General features: G+C 42.2%; 1 protein-coding gene across 1 annotated transcript in view; it reads left to right on the forward strand.

Annotated features, from left to right (window-relative positions):
- Positions 1-17,133, forward strand: part of nox5 (NADPH oxidase, EF-hand calcium binding domain 5) — an 86,255-nt gene that overhangs the window by 44,873 nt on the left and 24,249 nt on the right. The window contains exons 11-13 of the mRNA XM_072277872.1: positions 10,598-10,642; positions 14,260-14,384; positions 16,024-16,108. Of these exons, the coding sequence (XP_072133973.1) occupies positions 10,598-10,642; positions 14,260-14,384; positions 16,024-16,108 (255 nt within the window). The remainder of the gene's footprint in view (positions 1-10,597; positions 10,643-14,259; positions 14,385-16,023; positions 16,109-17,133) is intronic.

Here is a 17,133-nt window from a genome sequence, read left to right on the forward strand (position 1 = left end):
CCAGAGGGCACAGATTTAAGGTGATCTGAAATTAGAAGACATCAAAGTTCAAACAACAGGAATTCTGCAGATGCTGGGAATTCAAGCAACACACGAGGTACAGTCGACGCTTCAGGCCGAGACCCTTCGTCAGGACTAACTGAAGGACTGTACCTCTTCCTAGAGATGCTGTCTGGCCTGCTGCATTCACCAGCAACTTTGATGTGTGTTGATCAAAGTTCAAAGTAAGTTTATTATCAAAGTATGTATATGCCACCAAGCACTACCTGGCGATTCATTCTCTTGAAGGCATTTACAGTCAGTAAAAAAAACTACACACAAAGACTGTCAAACAGCCAAAGTACAAAAGAAGACAAACTGTGCAAATAAAAAAAATCAAATAATGAATGAATAATACTGAGAACATGAGTTGTCTTCAGGTTTAGAATGGCGCCACTGGAAGTGAGTGACTACTTACTGATGGTTACCAAAACAAGGAATACAACTAGATACCGTACTAATAATATTTCATCTGGAAAAAACTATGGTAAATGATCACTGCAAACAATGAAGGGGCGAGTGAAGGTGAGGCTGAGTCAGTGGTTGATGGGTGTGGGTGCGAGGTGGGCTCGAGCCACCTTCTAGAAAAATTCGGGGTAAGTGGAGCAAAGCTGAGTAAAGTCAGAGCGGCAGAGAAGCCGATTCCAGACCCATCAACTTAAACCAGAAGGGAGGTTTGATCGATCTAAACGCTGGGCTGATTTGGAAAGGTCAGGAATGGGCTGAAACGTGGAGGTGGGCTCCAAGACCAGAGCATATCAATGCCACAGGGCCCAGGTCTTAGACAGCAAAGAACGACTGGACGTTTAGACAATTTAAACGCCAGGCCAGATGGATTGAAAAGGCAAGGTGTCGGCAACAGAGGCGGCTGCTGGGCTGGTTCTGCGCACTGCTCCATGACATTTAGTCGGCTCTTTGCTGCACTGAGGCTGAGGCTCTGGCCTGCTCTGGGCTCCGTGTCTTCAGGCTTTGCAATGTTTACTCTGCTGTACACTGAACCGAGGCTGTGGCCGTGGCCTGCTCCAGGCTTCATGTCTAAGGACTCATTTTCATTCTACATGCTATTTGCTTACTTGTATTGATTGCACGATTTGGTTTTTTTTCTCTCTCTGCACGTTGAGTGTTTGACAAGCTTCTTTTCACTTATGGGTTCTTTTGTGTTTCTTTGGTTTTAGTCATAGTCATAGTCATACTTTATTGATCCCGGGGGAAATTGGTTTTCATTACAGTTGTACCATAAATAACAAATAGTAATAGAACCATAAATAGTTAAATAGTAATATGTAAATTATGCTAGTAAATTATGAAATAAGTCCAGGACCAGCCTATTTGCTCAGGGTGTCTGACCCTCCAAGGGAGGAGTTGTAAAGTTTGATGGCCACAGGCAGGAATGACTTCCTATGACGTTCTGTGCTGCATCTCGGTGGAATGAGTCTCTGACTGAATGTACTCCTGTGCCCACCCAGTACATTATGTAGTGGATGGGAGACATTGACCAAGATGGCATGCAACTTGGACAGCATCCTCTTTTCAGACACCACAGTGAGAGAGTCCAGTTCCATCCCCACAACATCACTGGCTTTTATGGCTGCCTGTAAGGAGACGAAACTCAAGGTTGTGTAATATATGCATACTTTCATAATGAATGTACTTTGAACTTTGTAGAGTTAACATAGAAGGTTGTGAGTATATGGAAAACCAGGGTGCTGATGAAAGGTCCTGGCCTGAAATGTCAACTCCATATTCCTTCCAAAGATGTTGCCTGATCTGAGTTCCTCCAACATATTTTGTCTGTTACGCTGGAAAGCCAGGGGAACAGGCATAGGCAGGTACAAGAACATTTAAAAGACATTTGGACAGGTACATGGATAGGAAAGGTTTAGAGAAGGGGCTCACAACCTTTTTTATGCCATGGACTCTAGGTTGTGAACCCCTGGTTTAGAGGGATATGAGCCAAACACAGACAAATGGGACTAGCTTGGACAGACATCTTGGTTGGCTGAAGAACCTGTTCCTGTGTTGTGTGACTGTAGAACTCCGACTCATCTCTACCAGTTACTGACATTCCCATTCCTATCTGGGTGTATTTGGCAGTTAGTGTTATGGCTGTAAGAAATAGTCATGTGTATCCTGCAAGAGGGGACATATGCAAACTGATTGGAACATCAACCTTATTCCTGAGCCAGTTATTTCCCTGTCCCCTTGCCTAATGTAAGACCCCTTCTCAATTTCCTTTGCATTCCAGGCCAGATAGCAAAAGTGAAAAATCACTGAAAAAGAGGAGGAAAAAAATACAAGACTCGAAAGATGAAGGTTAGCTTTATTTGCCACATATACATTGAAACGTACAGAGAAGCGCATTGTTTGCATCCAATTAGATCAGTGAGGATTATCCTGGGCAGCCTGCAAGAGTAGATTTTCTTCTGGTGCCACTATAGTATGCCCACAGCTCACTAACCCTAACCATATGTCTTTGGAATATGGGAATATAGAAACCCACACGGTCACGGGGAGAATGTACAAGCTCCTTACAGGCAGCGGCGGGAATCAAGTCCCAACTGGCACTGTAAAGTGTTGTGCTAACCATGTGCTACCATGCGCTACCACTGGACAATAGGTAACAAAATAATTTATTATGATTATGATTATGAGGACACGCAGTCCCCTTTTATTGTCATTTAGTAATGCATGCATTAAGAAATGATAAAATATTTTTCCAGAATGATATCACGAAAACACATTACAAACCGACTTAAAAACTAACAAAAACCACATAATTATAATGTATAGTTACAACAGTGCAAAGCAATACCGTAATTTGATAAGAACAGACCATGGCACAGTAAAAGTCACAAAGTCTCTCGGAAGTCCCATCATCTCACGCAGACGGTAAACCTCCAGCGCTGCCAACTTGCCGGTGCAGCATCCCAGAAGCATCCGACCACAGTCCGACTCCGAGTCCATCCGAAAAACTCCGAGCTTCTGACCACCTCCCGACACCGAGCACCGAGCACCACCTCTGCAGAGCGCTTTGACCCCGGCCCCGGCAACAGGCGATACGCAAAGCCGAGGATTTGGTGCCTTCGTCTCTGGAGATTCTCGGTCACACAGTAGCAACAGCAGTGAAGCAGACGTTTCAGAAGTTACTCCAGATGTTCACATGGCTGTCTCCATCAAATCCGGATTGTGCACGGCACCCCTAGTTACACATATCGATATCACTCTTCCTCCTCACTCTTACTGAGCTTATGTGATGCGCTAACTTCTCCTGGAGCAAATGATGTTTGGCGCCTTCTGTTCGCGTTACTTCTGGTCAGCTTTCATGAATGAGATGTGGGAGTCTGCCATCTGGAGTTCCTGAGCGATGTCCCTGTAGACCTATCAATAACGTCAAGTGATGTTAAGTTTGCAGATATTACTGCTTCCTGTGTGTCCCTAGGCAGCAGCATATTGAGAAATTCAGGCGACACTGATGAATGACCAGCTTCAGCCTCCGGAGAGATAATTCTAGCACTGTGCAATGATATAAAATGGCTGAGATTGAGGTAGCTATCTACTTTCAATGGATTTTAATGGAAATAAAATTCAGGAGAGTTGTAGCAACTGTTTTATGCTGTTGCAATGAGTCAAGATCTATTGAAATCTGTGGCATCTGCTCAGCATGTGGTTGCTATTATGTTTTTGTAACTACACGGACAAATGCACAAGCAATGTGTTTGACTGTATGTTTCAATGTACATGTGACAAGTTAATGAATCTAAATCTGAATCTGCTGGCGGAACTCGGCGGATCAGGGAGCATCTATGGAGGAGAGTAAGCAGCTGTCGTGTCAAGCTGAGACCCTTCATGTGTCCTCTTTTAGCCCATACTGACTATTTATTCTCCTCCATGGATGTCAGGGTGGAGATACAACTCTACCAAAGGAGGTGAATGGTACTCCTTCCTTCCACTAGCCTGCAGATCACTCTTAGGCAAAGTGTAAGAGTGCATCTGCTTACCCCCCCACCCCCCGCCAAATCAGGGGCACGTGAAGCCATGGGAGCAGGTGGTGGACGGTCGTATGAGCAGCCGGTGCATATCACAAGACCAGGTAATGCAACCACAGGTGCCACGTAGACAATCTCTGAAGAGCATTGAAAATGGGTGGAGTCACCCATCTGAAAAGACACTGCCCAGAAGAAGGCAATGGCAAACCTCTTCTGTAGAAAAATTTGCCAAGAACAATCAGGATCGTGGAAAGACCATGACTGCCCTCATCATACAGCATGGCACATAATGATAACGACATAGATGCTACTTGACTTGCTGAGTTCCTCCAGCATTTTGTGATAACTTAGAAAATAGAACATTACAGCACAGTTACAGGCCCTTTGGCCAATGATGTTGTGCTGACCTTTTAACCTACTCTGAGATCAGTCTAACCATTCCCTCCAACATAACCATTTTTCTACCATCCATGTGCCTATCTAAGAGTTTCTTATATGTCCCTAATATATCTGCCTCTAACACCACCCCAGGTAGGAAATTCCACACAGTCACCATTCTCTGTGGAAGAAACTTGCCTCTATTCACCTTAAAGTTATGCCCCCTTGCTCAAGATTGCCAGCATTGGCAGATTGTCTTGTGTCTATATTGTAGCAGCTGCATTGCTGGCCTGGATCCAGTACAGTCCTAGTTAGCTGCCATCATTGCAGTTCATGCTTATTCCTTCCTACAGCATTGGACATGATCCGCCTGTGTATTACACTTTCTAGGAACACCTGATAAACTCAGCTGCCTCGATTGATTCAGTCGCTACGAACAAGGATGATAGAGTGGAGCTGACATCATATAAACAAGGCTTGTCTTGCCAGAGTGAACCCTTGGAGATCACCATCAAGATGGATGATACAGATGGACCTCAACCCAAGGAGGTATGAGATGGACTAGGGTAGAAAAGGATGCATAGTTGGGATGAGAAGAGCAGGGTGCAATTGTTGGGCTGAATGGTGTATAAATACTATGCTATTAGAGTCAAACAAAATGGAAATGGGCCTTTTGGCTCAACTGGACCACGCCGACGGTGTTGCCCAGCAGGCAAGTCCCATCTGCCCACATTTAGCCCATAGTCAACTTATCCATGTAACTATCTGTATAGCTCTTTAAGTTTTGCTAAAATGCTTTCTTCAACTACCATATTCCAAATATGCACCTTTCTTTGTCTGAAGAAGCTGCCCTTGATGTCCATTTTAAGTCTCTCATCTCTGATTATAAACCTACAGTATGCTGTTTTGTTTTTAGCACCTCCTTTGACTGTGCTTTCACCCTGTCTATGTCTCCCATCATCTTTGATACCTCCATCACATAACCCTTCAATCTCCTACACGGCCACATCTCCCTATAATTCAGACCCCCAAGACCAGGCAACAACCTGGTCAATCTTTTCTGCACTCTGTTAGGTTTCCTAAAAAAAGGGGACCAAAATTGGTAGAAAAATGGAGGATTATATAGGAGGAAAGGATTAGATTGATCTTAGAATAGGTTAAAAGATCAGTATAACATCACAAGCCCAGTAGTGTACTATGTTCTAAAACTGTACACGTAAGCACTTTATTACTAAGTTATCAAATCATTCTTGTCCTTCTGTCATACTTCAGTGTATTCCTGAGGAAGTATCATCAATGCAGAAGTAGAACACCCAGTAAGGTCCAACTCCTTGAACACTTGAACGCCTGCTTATCATCCTGGTTGTATCTACTGTTGTGTATTTAGTACAAGTAGTGTTTGAGTAATTAGTTTGAACAGGCCATCTCAGGTTTGTTTTAAAAAAGCCCATCCTTGTCACCAATGTTATGCTTTGTATCTTTAAAACCTTAAACTAACTCAAAGGAAGACACAGGAGTCCAAAATAAGGATCTAACCTTGAGTTTATTTTTAAGCAAGGAGTGCACGTATCAAATGGTAGCACGATGATGTGTGCAATTCACATATTTATACACTTAATCCATAATTATTTATATATATATATATATATATATATATATATGTGTGTGTGTGTGTGTGTATATATATATATATATATATCAAGCAATTACTCAAATATTACGTAAATATTAAATACCCAACACCTTCTATCTCAGTGAAAGTACTTGTTCTGTGTAAAATTGATTCTGCTGCTAGTATGGAACATTTCAATAATGTTTAAATAATCATTACAAAACTTTTTTAAAAAGTAAAGACAAATATATAATTTTGTAGTACTAATTAACAAGAAAAAATTACTCAAAATACTAGAGTAACCCAGCAGGTGATGCAGCATCTCTGGAAAGGACTAAGGAGTCAATGTTTCGGGCTGAGATCCTTCATCAGGACTGGAAAAGAAGGGGCTTGTGTGTGATACTCTGGACTTCCAGCATTTGCAGAATCTCTTGTGTTAAGGAAATATGTACAGTTTTTTTCTTAGCACTGTTCAATCTTCTAATGGATTTGAAATCACACTGGGTTCGTAAAAGGAACAACCAACCTGTGCACAGCAGGATCCCACACTCATAAGACCTAGTTTCATTATATCAATTGGAATATAAATATTCCTAAGGCGAACGCACTCTCTGAATTTTGTGTGTATTTATTTTCTATGAAGGCCCACATACCATTTGTTTTCTCAAAAGCTTTTTACTTGCAGAACCATTGACTGGTGTACATGACTTCTGGGACTCATCGCACCCTCCCCAGTTCCCAATCTGTCAACACAATTTATAAACAGAAGTCCTGATGAAGGGTCTCAGCCTGAGCCAAGGACTGTTTACTTCCCTTCATTGATGCTGCCTGATTTGCTGAGCTGCTCCAGCATTCTACCTGTGTTGCTCCAGGCAAAAATTAGCATTGCTGGTTGTGCACCAAGGTGGATAGTCTCATATTAGCCACATTATATTGCATTTGTTGGCTCCTTTCATCTATGCAACTTGCAATGGAACCTCTGCATCTTCTGCAATGCTGACACTCATACCCAGCTTTGTGCTGTCTGCAAACCTGAAGCTACTATGTTTAGTACATTCACCTGAGTCGTTAATATATATCCTGAGTAGCTATCATCCAGTCACTGTATCCTGTGTTATTTCCACTGCTCACAGCCTGCCTCTTGGAAGAAGACACATTTATTCTGTCCTTTTTGTTTTTCTTTTGTCTGCCAAACAGTTCTCTGTCCATGTCAGTAGATTACCCTGCAATCCCACATCTTTTAATTCTATACGTCGACCACATTAATGGGTTATTCAAAAGAAAGCACACCGTCAATAGTGCAGCGATCCCTCAGTACTGTGTGGGGGCATAAGCTGAAAAGTTTGTGCTCTGGGGTGGTCTTGAACGTGCTACCTTCTGTTAGCAGTCTCCAGTTAGCAGCTGTTGTATACACTGCACGCCGAGCTGGGTTGGTATTATTTATATAACTAATGTTTTCTGAGCTTTTCAGCTGACAGTAGGTTTGTTTATTAATTCATAATTTTGAATCATAAGGCTTGCAGGCTCAAATCCCACTCCAGCGACTGGAATGCAGAAACCTAGGCTGTTTCTCCTCTGCAGACTGAGCCTGTTGTCAAATCCAAGGTTACTGAAACATGAGAGTTCTGCAGATGCTGGAAGTCCAAAGCAACACGCACAATATCCTGGGGGAACTCCGCAGGTCAAGTAGCAGTCCTGAAGACGGGGTCTCAGCCCGAAACGTTGACTGTTTATTTATTTCCATTGATGCTGCCTGACCTGCTGAGTTCCTCCAGCATTTTGGGTGTTGCTGAAACACTGTCTTTTTTAAGTACCTTAAAATGAAAGTGGGTGGGAGCGGTGAGGGTGGGGGAAGGAGGAGAAACACATATATCTGAATTGCTAGAAGATTCTGGAAATGTACATAGATCGATGTTAGTATATTTAGAAAAAGGATATTTTAAGGATAACACAAAATGCTGGAGGAACTCAGAGGGTCAGGCAGTAGAGAGGAATAAAGAATCAACATTTCAGACTGAGACCCTTCATCAGGACTGGAAAGAAAGTTAAAAGTAAACTTATTATCAAAGTATGTATTGTTACCATATACTACCCTGAGATTAATTTTCTTGCAGGCACTCACAGTAGAATAAAAAGTAGAATAAAAGTGGCTGAGAAACAACCAATTTGCAAAAGAAGGCACATTGCACAAATACAAAAAATGCTAATAATAATAGTAATAGATAAGTAAGTTAGTAAATATGGATGAAGGGCTGAAGAAGGAACAGAGGGCAGCGTGGACCAAGAGAAGAAGGGAAGGAGGAAAGACAACAGAGGGAGGTGATGGGCAGCTGAGGAGAAGTGGGTAAGAGGGGAGCCAGAATGGGAAATGGAACAGGAAAAGAGAGAAGGGGAAGGGGGAATTTCAAGAATCTCACCAAACCATTTTTATTTCTTTAATATAGTAGTTTACAAACAATACAGGAACAAAACCAAAACTAATGAATTAGAAATGCCTGAGGCAGTTGTTCATCAAAGAATTAGATTTCCTGCTGTTTGTTAGATCTGCAGCAAAGTAACTTTATCTCCCGTTGTACACAGTTCTTGTCTATATTGCCAGGAGGAGATGCTTTCATGTCTGTATTTTAATCATCGTTCTTTGCTTTGTTGTACTTTAATGTAATTTCCTCCCCTTTACTTCTGCTTTCGTTAGCTATGTGCCATCTCTTCGATTCTTACATCCTGAAGTCGTCCACAAGGTGGCACACAAAACTAGCCTGGTCCCTATAGTGTCTTTCTTGTCCCTTTCAGAATGTCTTAATGAATGTTACGCCAATGAGGGCTTTTGAGTTGAAAGTACTGGGTAACAGAACAGAACTAACAGTGTGTTCTTGATCAGATCATCTGTCATCAGTATCAGTGATGACCATGTTGGCAGGACTCTGAAATACCCCTAGAGATTTTCTGAGCAAACAGAACATCTCCTTATTTTTTTTTAATGTGGTTCGTTAGTTATAAAAACATAAAGTAAAAAGAAATATTTTGATGGCTAGATAGTGGAAGTTAGGAGGACTCACAAGAATGTAGCTGGGAGAGGTGACTACCACAACCTCAAAGCCCAATTTCTTCCCGCCGTTGTCTGTAAAGAGCTTGTACATTCTCCCCGTGACCACGCCGGTTTTTCCTGAGTGCTCAGATTTCCTCCCACAGTCCAAAGATGTACCAGGTCGGTTAATTGGTCCTTGTAAATTGTTCTGTGGTTAGGTTAGGGTCAATTGGGTTTGCCAGAGGTCGTGCAGCTCGAAGGGCCTAGTTCATACCGTAATTCCAAATAAAATAAATAAACCCAACTCCAGAAGTCAGCCCAAACTCCAGACGCCCATTCCCGACTCCACAAACCCAGCCCTGCTCCATAAAGCCAATCCCAACCACAAGAACCCATTACCAACTCCACCAACCGAACTACCAACTGCAAAACCCAACTCACCCAAGAGTAAACGTAGCTTCAAAGTCTAGATTGTGTTGTTTTAGCACACTATAGTTATTACAATTATGTTAGGTGTTGACAAGACTATCTTTGGAACATTGAGTATAAGTCTGATTTTCCTACCAAAGGAAGGATATATATAGAATTGAGGGGTGGAGGAAGGAATTGTCCTTTAAAAAAGCACTTAAGCAGACTGAGTCCACACTTTCTAGAATTTCTAAAAATGAAGAATGATTTCTTTGAAGGGTATAAAACTCTGTGTACAGGGTTTTACAGGGCAGATGCAGGAATAATGTATCCCCAGGCTGGACTGACTAGTGCTAGAAATCACCATCTCAGCATAAGAAGTCGGCCATTCCGGGCTGAGATGAGAAGAAATTTCTTCATGAAAGTGTGGTGAATCTTTAAACATCTCTCCCTTAGTGCTGTGGGAGCTCACTTGCAGAGTATATTCAAGACAGAGGTCTATAGGTCTTTGGATGTTAGGGAGTATGATAGGTAGTGGCTGAATGGCCTAGTCTGGTTCTATTTCTCATGGTATCAAAGCTGATCAAATTTGTCAAAAGTAATGAGAAGAAAACGGACAAATCGCATCACTATCCTATACCCCGACCTTCTGTTTTAAGATGGCGCTTAGCATATCGTGACTATGGACTCACTTTCATTCTGAATGCTGTTGCTTGCCTTTATGTTTGTTTTGTGTTTGTTTTTCCCTCTCTGCGCTTTGGGTGTTTGTTAGTCTTCTTTTAATAGCTTCATTAGGGTTTCTTGTTTTGTGGCTGCCTGTAAGGAGACGAATCTCAAGGTTGTATAATTTATGCATACTGTGATAATAAATGTACTTTGAATGTTGAACTTGGTCATTGTTAGCAGAAGTACACATGAGGGATTAAGGCACAGCTGGAGTTAACATGGGCTCTAGTGTATTCCAGACTCACCAACAAAGCATGCCCATTTTCTAGAAATACAGAAATGCAATAGGCATCTGCAAAATCATCTTTCCCTCAGGATGAATAGCCTCAGAAAGAAAGAGCAAAAAGAAGGCAAAGAGGTCTTGTTGAATCTGCGGAGTCTTTCAGTATCACCAATTCAGCCATGACTACTCTTGTTTTTAAGGTCTCTACAAAACTGGGTGAGAATCATCAATACTGCAACATTAAGGTAAAGAAAAACTTTCTAACGTTCAAGTCAGATTCTCTGTCACATTAGCACATCTTTAAAGGAAATGGAAGTGTTTCTGATGCACAATGCATTACCTTAAACAAGTGTCATTATTTCATATATACAAACATGGGCTAATTTTTGACTCAACCAAGGTGTGTGAGCAGAATCAGAATCAGGTTTGGTATCACTGACATATGTCGTGAAATTTGTTGTTCTGCAGCAGCAGTACATAAAAATAAACTATAAATTGCATTAAGAAATACAGTACTTGAGTGTGTGTATATATATATATTTTTAGCTAGGGTGCCTAAGACGTTTGCACGGTATTGTATTTGTCAACATGGAGCAGAGAGTGAGTTTGTAAATCTGGCAGGAGCAAGTGATGTTGGAAATGGTGTGGGTGGAGTGCCATGGGAGGGGTGTGGGACAGGTGGCAAAGGAGTGCCGGGGTGGGGGAGTGACACGGGTGCGGACACACCCAGCCCTGAGACACTGGGTAAGGTCATTTGATTCCAATAATTGCTTTACTGGTTGTTACAGAATGTCCCTCTGGTGCTTTCCCCTCCTCCCTGCTCCCTTCCCCTTTTCCCAACCATGATCCCCCTCTCCCTGTTCCCTTCCCACTCTCAGTCCACAATAGAGACTCATATCAGAATCAGGCTTACCATAACTCACAAATGTCGGGAAATTAGTTTTTTTTGTGACAACCTCACAGTGCTGTACATTACATTATTACAGTACTGAGCAAAAGTCTTAGGCTCCTTAGCTATTAATACATGCCTAAGACTTTTGCACAGTACTATATATATAAAAAATTAAATTAAATCCAATAAGTGGTGTTAATAGAAAGCAAAAATAGTGAGGTAGTATTCATTAGTTTAATGTCTATTCAGAAATCTGATGGCAGAGAGAAAGAAGGTGATATTGAGAGTTTGCCTTCAGGCTCCTGTACCTCCTCCGTGATGGTAGCAATAAGAAGAGGGTTTATCCAGGATGATGGAGTCCTTAATGATGGAAGCCACCTTTTTGAAATGGTTTTGATTAGGTTAAAGAAATAACACTCACCAGGATACCAGGAGAATTTGCTGTTCTTTGTGGGGTGATAGCAGGAACATTAGTATTTAACAGAGCTATCAGAAAGCTAGGTGAAGATTCAGTTTAACAAGTTAACTGGTGGAGTTAATTGTTAATAGGATTTGAATGAAGAAACCGCTTCAGGGGCCATATAGCCTACTGCTGTTCCTATTTCTTATGTTTCATATCTACTTAAAATTTCAATGGTACCTGTCAAAACAACATTGCTTCAATTTTGCACCATTCTAACTTCAATGGCATTGAGATACTAAAGTGATGCTAAGGTTTGAAGCCAGTGGCTTCAAAATGAGAATCAGAATCAGGTTTAATATCACTGCCACATGCAGTGAAATTTGTTGATTTCGTGGCAGCAGTGCAATGCAATGCATAATAATAGAGAAAGGAAAAAAGCTCTGCAATACAGTAAGTATTAAATATATTGACTACTTAAATAAATAGTGGAAGTAGAAATAAGAGAGTAGTGAGGTAGTGTTCATGGTTCCAATGTCCATTCAGAAATCGGATGGCAGAGGGGAAGAAGCTGTTCCTGAACTGTTGAGTGTGTGCCTTTAGGCTTCTGTACCTCCTGCCTGATGGTAGCAATGACAACAAGGCATGACCTGGGGAATGTGGATCCTTAATGATGGATGCTGCCTTTCTGAGGCATCGTTCCTTGAAGATGTCTTGGATACTATGGCAGCTAGTGCCCATGATGGGGCTGACTGAGTTTACAACCCTCTGCAGCTCTCATCGATCCTGTGCAGTGTGCCCCCCTTCATACCAGGTAGTGATGCAGCCAGTTAAAACGCTCTCCATAGTACATCTGTCAAAATTTTTGAGTGTTTTTGGAGACATACCAAATCTTCTCAAACTCCAAATGAAATATAGCCGCTGTCGTGCCTTCTTTGTAGTGGCCACACTCATTCATTCAAAGATTCTTGAATTAGCCTGATCTTTGAGAGAATAATTCTGGCTTGTGTGAATTTGTCTTGTGCTCTGCGCAAGATACTTTAGCCAATAACCAGTTTAATGAAGCATGAACATAAAATTAAATAATGGTGCACGTGAAGAATCAGATTCAGATTTGCTATGTACACGAAATTCTCCGGATGCTGAAAATCCAGAGCAACACACACAAAATGATGGAAGAACTCAGCAAGCTGGGTAGCATCTATGGAGGGGAATAAATAGTAGACATTTTGGCTAAGACCCTTCATTAGTACTGGAAATGAAGAGGGGAGAAACCAGGATAGTAAAGAGGAGGGGAAGGTAAAAGCTGGCAGGTGACAGGTGAAACCAGGTGGCTGGTGGGGGAAGGGAGATGAATTGAGAAGCTGGGAGGTGATAGGTGGGAGAGATAAATATGTGGCACTGTCTCATTTGACATGAAATTTATTGTTTTCCATCAGCAGTACAGTGCAAAGGCATAAAATTGAAATAAATTACAAAATAAATAGCTAGTGCATAAAAGGGAATAATGAGGTGTTGTTCGTGGACCATCAGAAATCTGATGGTGTAGCGGATGAAGCTCTTTATGAATCACTACATGTGGAATTTCAGGTTCCTGTGCCTTCTCCCTGATGGCAGTAACAAGAAGATAAGGCGTCCATCAAATTAACAAATCGGATGAAGAAAGCTCCCCCACCCATCCACCTTGCCCCTCACCTAGGTTGTAGACATTCCCCTCCCCTCAACCTTTATTTATCCTGTCTTCTTTTCCAGATGTAGCTTATAATAAAACAGTATTTTGACAAAGTAAATTTATTTATTTCTTATTTCCTTCCTCCTGCAACCTCACAAGATTTCTTCAGTCCAACACTTTATGCTGGTAAAAGATAGAAAGAGATGTTGAAGTTGCAGGCTGGTGCATAACTATGCTACTCCTGGAAGGAGTCTTGTTAGACCATAAGACATAGGAGCAGGATTCAGCCCTTTGAGTCTGCTCCGCCATTCCATCATGGCTAATTTATTTTCCTTCTCAACTCCATTCTCCTGCCTTCTCTCCATAACCTTTGACACGCTTATGAATCGCGAACCAATTAACCTTCTCATGGTCTCGTGACCATGAATGTCTAGGCAAGTATTTCTACAGAAGTGGTTTGCCGTTGCCTTCTTCCGAGCAAAACTTTAGCGATTATCTGCCTGACATCATTGGTTACATAACCAAGACTTGTGATGTGCACCAGTTGCTCATACAATCATCCACCACCTGCTCCCATGACTTCACGTGACCCTGGTTGGGGGCTAAGCAGGTGCTACACCTTGCCCGAGGGTGACCTGCAGGCTAGCGGAGGGAAGGAGAGCCTTACACCTCCTTTGGTAGAGGTGTACCTCCACCCTGCTACCTGTTATATTTATCAGAGATTTTTTTTGTAATTTTTTTATTGAAGTTCATCATTTTAAAAATACAACAAGAAACATTTGTATTGGGCAAGAAATTTCACTGTCCTTTGTATCTCTTTACAGGGAATGGTACAGATTTAGTCAATACTTTCATCTGCAAGTGTGTACGTTAATGAATGTTCTGTGCTCCCTGCCAGTGCTACATTGACGGCCCGTATGGAACTCCGACTCGGTCCATCTTTACCTCCGAACACGCCGTGCTGATTGGAGCTGGCATAGGTATCACCCCATTTGCCTCAATTTTGCAAAGCATTATGTACAGGTGGGTTTCTATCACCAGCAATAATATTAACAGTAATTACGGCACCAGATTCCATCTCCCTTTTCTCCAGAATGGGTTCACCTTCTATTTTAGCCAAGCAGTGTCAACATTAAACACTCTCAGGTGAAATGGAGAACTAAAGGAAGGTATTTAGGGCATCCCAAAACTCATGATGCAGGATATTCTGCAGATGCTGAAAATCCAGAGCAACACGCACGAAATGCTGGAAGTGCTCAGCAGGTCAGGCAGCATCAATGGAGAGGAAAAGTCGGTCAATTTTTCAGGCTGAAACTGGAGAGGAAGGGGAAAGAAGCCAGAATAAGGTGAGAGACGGGAAGGAGTAGAAACTGGAAGGTGATAGGTGAGACTAGGTGAGGATAAAGTGGATGCGTGGGGGAGGGGGGATGAAGTAAGAAGCTGGGAGGTGATAGGTGGAAGAGGTAAAGGGTTGAAGAAGAAGAACTCTGATAGGATAGGAGAGTAGACCATGGGTGAAAAGGAAGGAGAAAGGGAACCAGAAGGAGGTGATGGGCAGATGATCAGAGAAGAGGTGAGAGGGGATGCAGGATAGGGAATGGAAAAAAAGAGAAGGGGAAGTGGGGAGAAATTAATGTCAAATACTTTTAAGCTGTAGTCAAGGCAGCCAGCTTGTAGGTAGGGAGGTCCTACACACAGCAAAGTAGTAATGTCTGGATAATCTGCTGCACCAGTATTAACTGGAAAGGGAGAGGGAAGAAGTCCCCTGCTCCTCTACGAATGGTGTCATGGGATACCCTAACAACCTCCTCAGCCCCTTGGTTGAAGTGTTCATCTGGAAACCACCTGGTAAATTCCAGCAGAAAGCAGAACAGAGCTGCCTTAACTCTGCCCAACACAAATCACCAGGTTCAATCCCAAGTGAGTGTTTCCCACTGCACCAGGGGAAAGGTTCCTAATTCCCATAGTCCGTAGCCTCCAGTTTCACGTTGAAGATTCCGAATCAGCAGCGACTTCGAGCTGTACGCCCATGTTCAGGATCTGAATTTACACCCCAAGTAGAGGGTAAAGAGCTTGGACACAATCATTTAATCCGTCTCTATGGGATAACATTAGGAGAGGTTTTATCTAGTAATGCTGTAATTGAACTTCGTCCCAGGGAGAAATTTGTCTTTGATCATTGGACTAAGTATGAACAAGAATACTGGACCTTGAATGTTCATCTCTCCACATTTGGTTCTAATGAAGCTGGTGGAATTGAATGAGCAAAGACTTCATGATCAGTAATAACATTCATGCATGTATTATGTGAAAGGTGAGTGTCTCCTCTAAAGGCTTGTTACATCATCAGGTGGCAGCCCTGATATGTAATAGGACTGCACATTGAATGGGTGGATGGAGCTCACAAGATATATATATATATATACATATATAAAAATTAAATAAATCATGCAAAAAAATACTGAGGTAGTCCATTGTCCACTCAGAAATTTTATGGCATTGGGAGAGAAGCTGTTCCTAAGACATTGAGTGTGTGTCTTTTGGCTTCTGGCCATGACCAGCCTCTAAAAGGACTTACTATTGCCTGCAACTACCTTGAGTGTTTCAACATATAAAACTGATCCCCTCACCGTGGTAATCTGTTGCCTCTTGTTTATCGCAGGTATCGCATGAGAAAACAGAATTGTCCTAATTGTAACTACTCCTGGTGTGAAAGCGTCAAGGATAATGAGATGAGTTTGAGAAAGGTAATTAGACTCGCAGGAGGTGATTGCCTCGAGTTACCAACAATCTGGGTGCTCTCTGTAGATGGTACACACAGAAGCCATGGTAGTGATTATAGCCAAGAAATTAAATTGCAGACCGAGTGGGAATATAACAAACAACATTTCAGAGTCACTTTCAGTCCAGAATTTCCCAACATGAGATGGTTTCATTGTTGGATTTGAATTTAATGACATCGTTCTCTGTCCTGTGTGCGCGCATGCGCGCACACACTTGGGATCCTTTTGGGTCCGTCCTTTGAACTACTCACCCACTAATGATCCCCCCCCGACAACCCACCTTCTCAAGGCTCCCAGTCCTGAAATGGGTAGCTTTTCCTATCCCACTAGCACTGACCCCAGTGTTGATCACCAACCCAACCATCACCCTTGCCCTTAAACTTGTTGCTGACTCCCCACCCATCCACTGGACTCCGCCCTCTCTTCAAAACAGTCATAGGTGGTTTGGGCCCAGAGCCTATTCTGGGTCCTTATTTAATTCCATATAAAAATTGTATTATTTACAAAAATATGATGAGCATTTGGGGATACTTTGATGAATACAAGGTATGTGTGTCCTATCCATCAAAGAACTAAGGGAATGATTCCTGTCACTAAGATCGGTGGTTCATAGGGTTGCCAACTGACCGATATTAGCCGGCACATCCCGTATATTGGGCTAAATTGATTTGTCCCATACGGGACCGCCCTTGTCCCGTATTTCCCCCGCTAAGGTAGAGCGTTCCTATGAAACCGTTTGTAAGCCGAAATGGCGAAAAGTGAAAAAGCAATTACCATCAATTTATATGGGAAAAATTTTTGAGCGTTCCCAGACCCAAAAAATAACCTGCCAAATCATACCAAATAATACATAAAGCCGAAAATAACACTAACATATAGTAAAGGCAGGAATGATATGATAAATACACAGCCTATATAAAGTAGAAATAATGTATGTACAGTGTAGTTTCACATAACAGAATCGGGAAGATTAAGCCAAAACCCGTTTG

This window comes from Mobula birostris, chromosome 14 (genome assembly GCF_030028105.1).
Source record: "Mobula birostris isolate sMobBir1 chromosome 14, sMobBir1.hap1, whole genome shotgun sequence".
Taxonomy (NCBI): Eukaryota; Metazoa; Chordata; class Chondrichthyes; order Myliobatiformes; family Myliobatidae; genus Mobula; species Mobula birostris.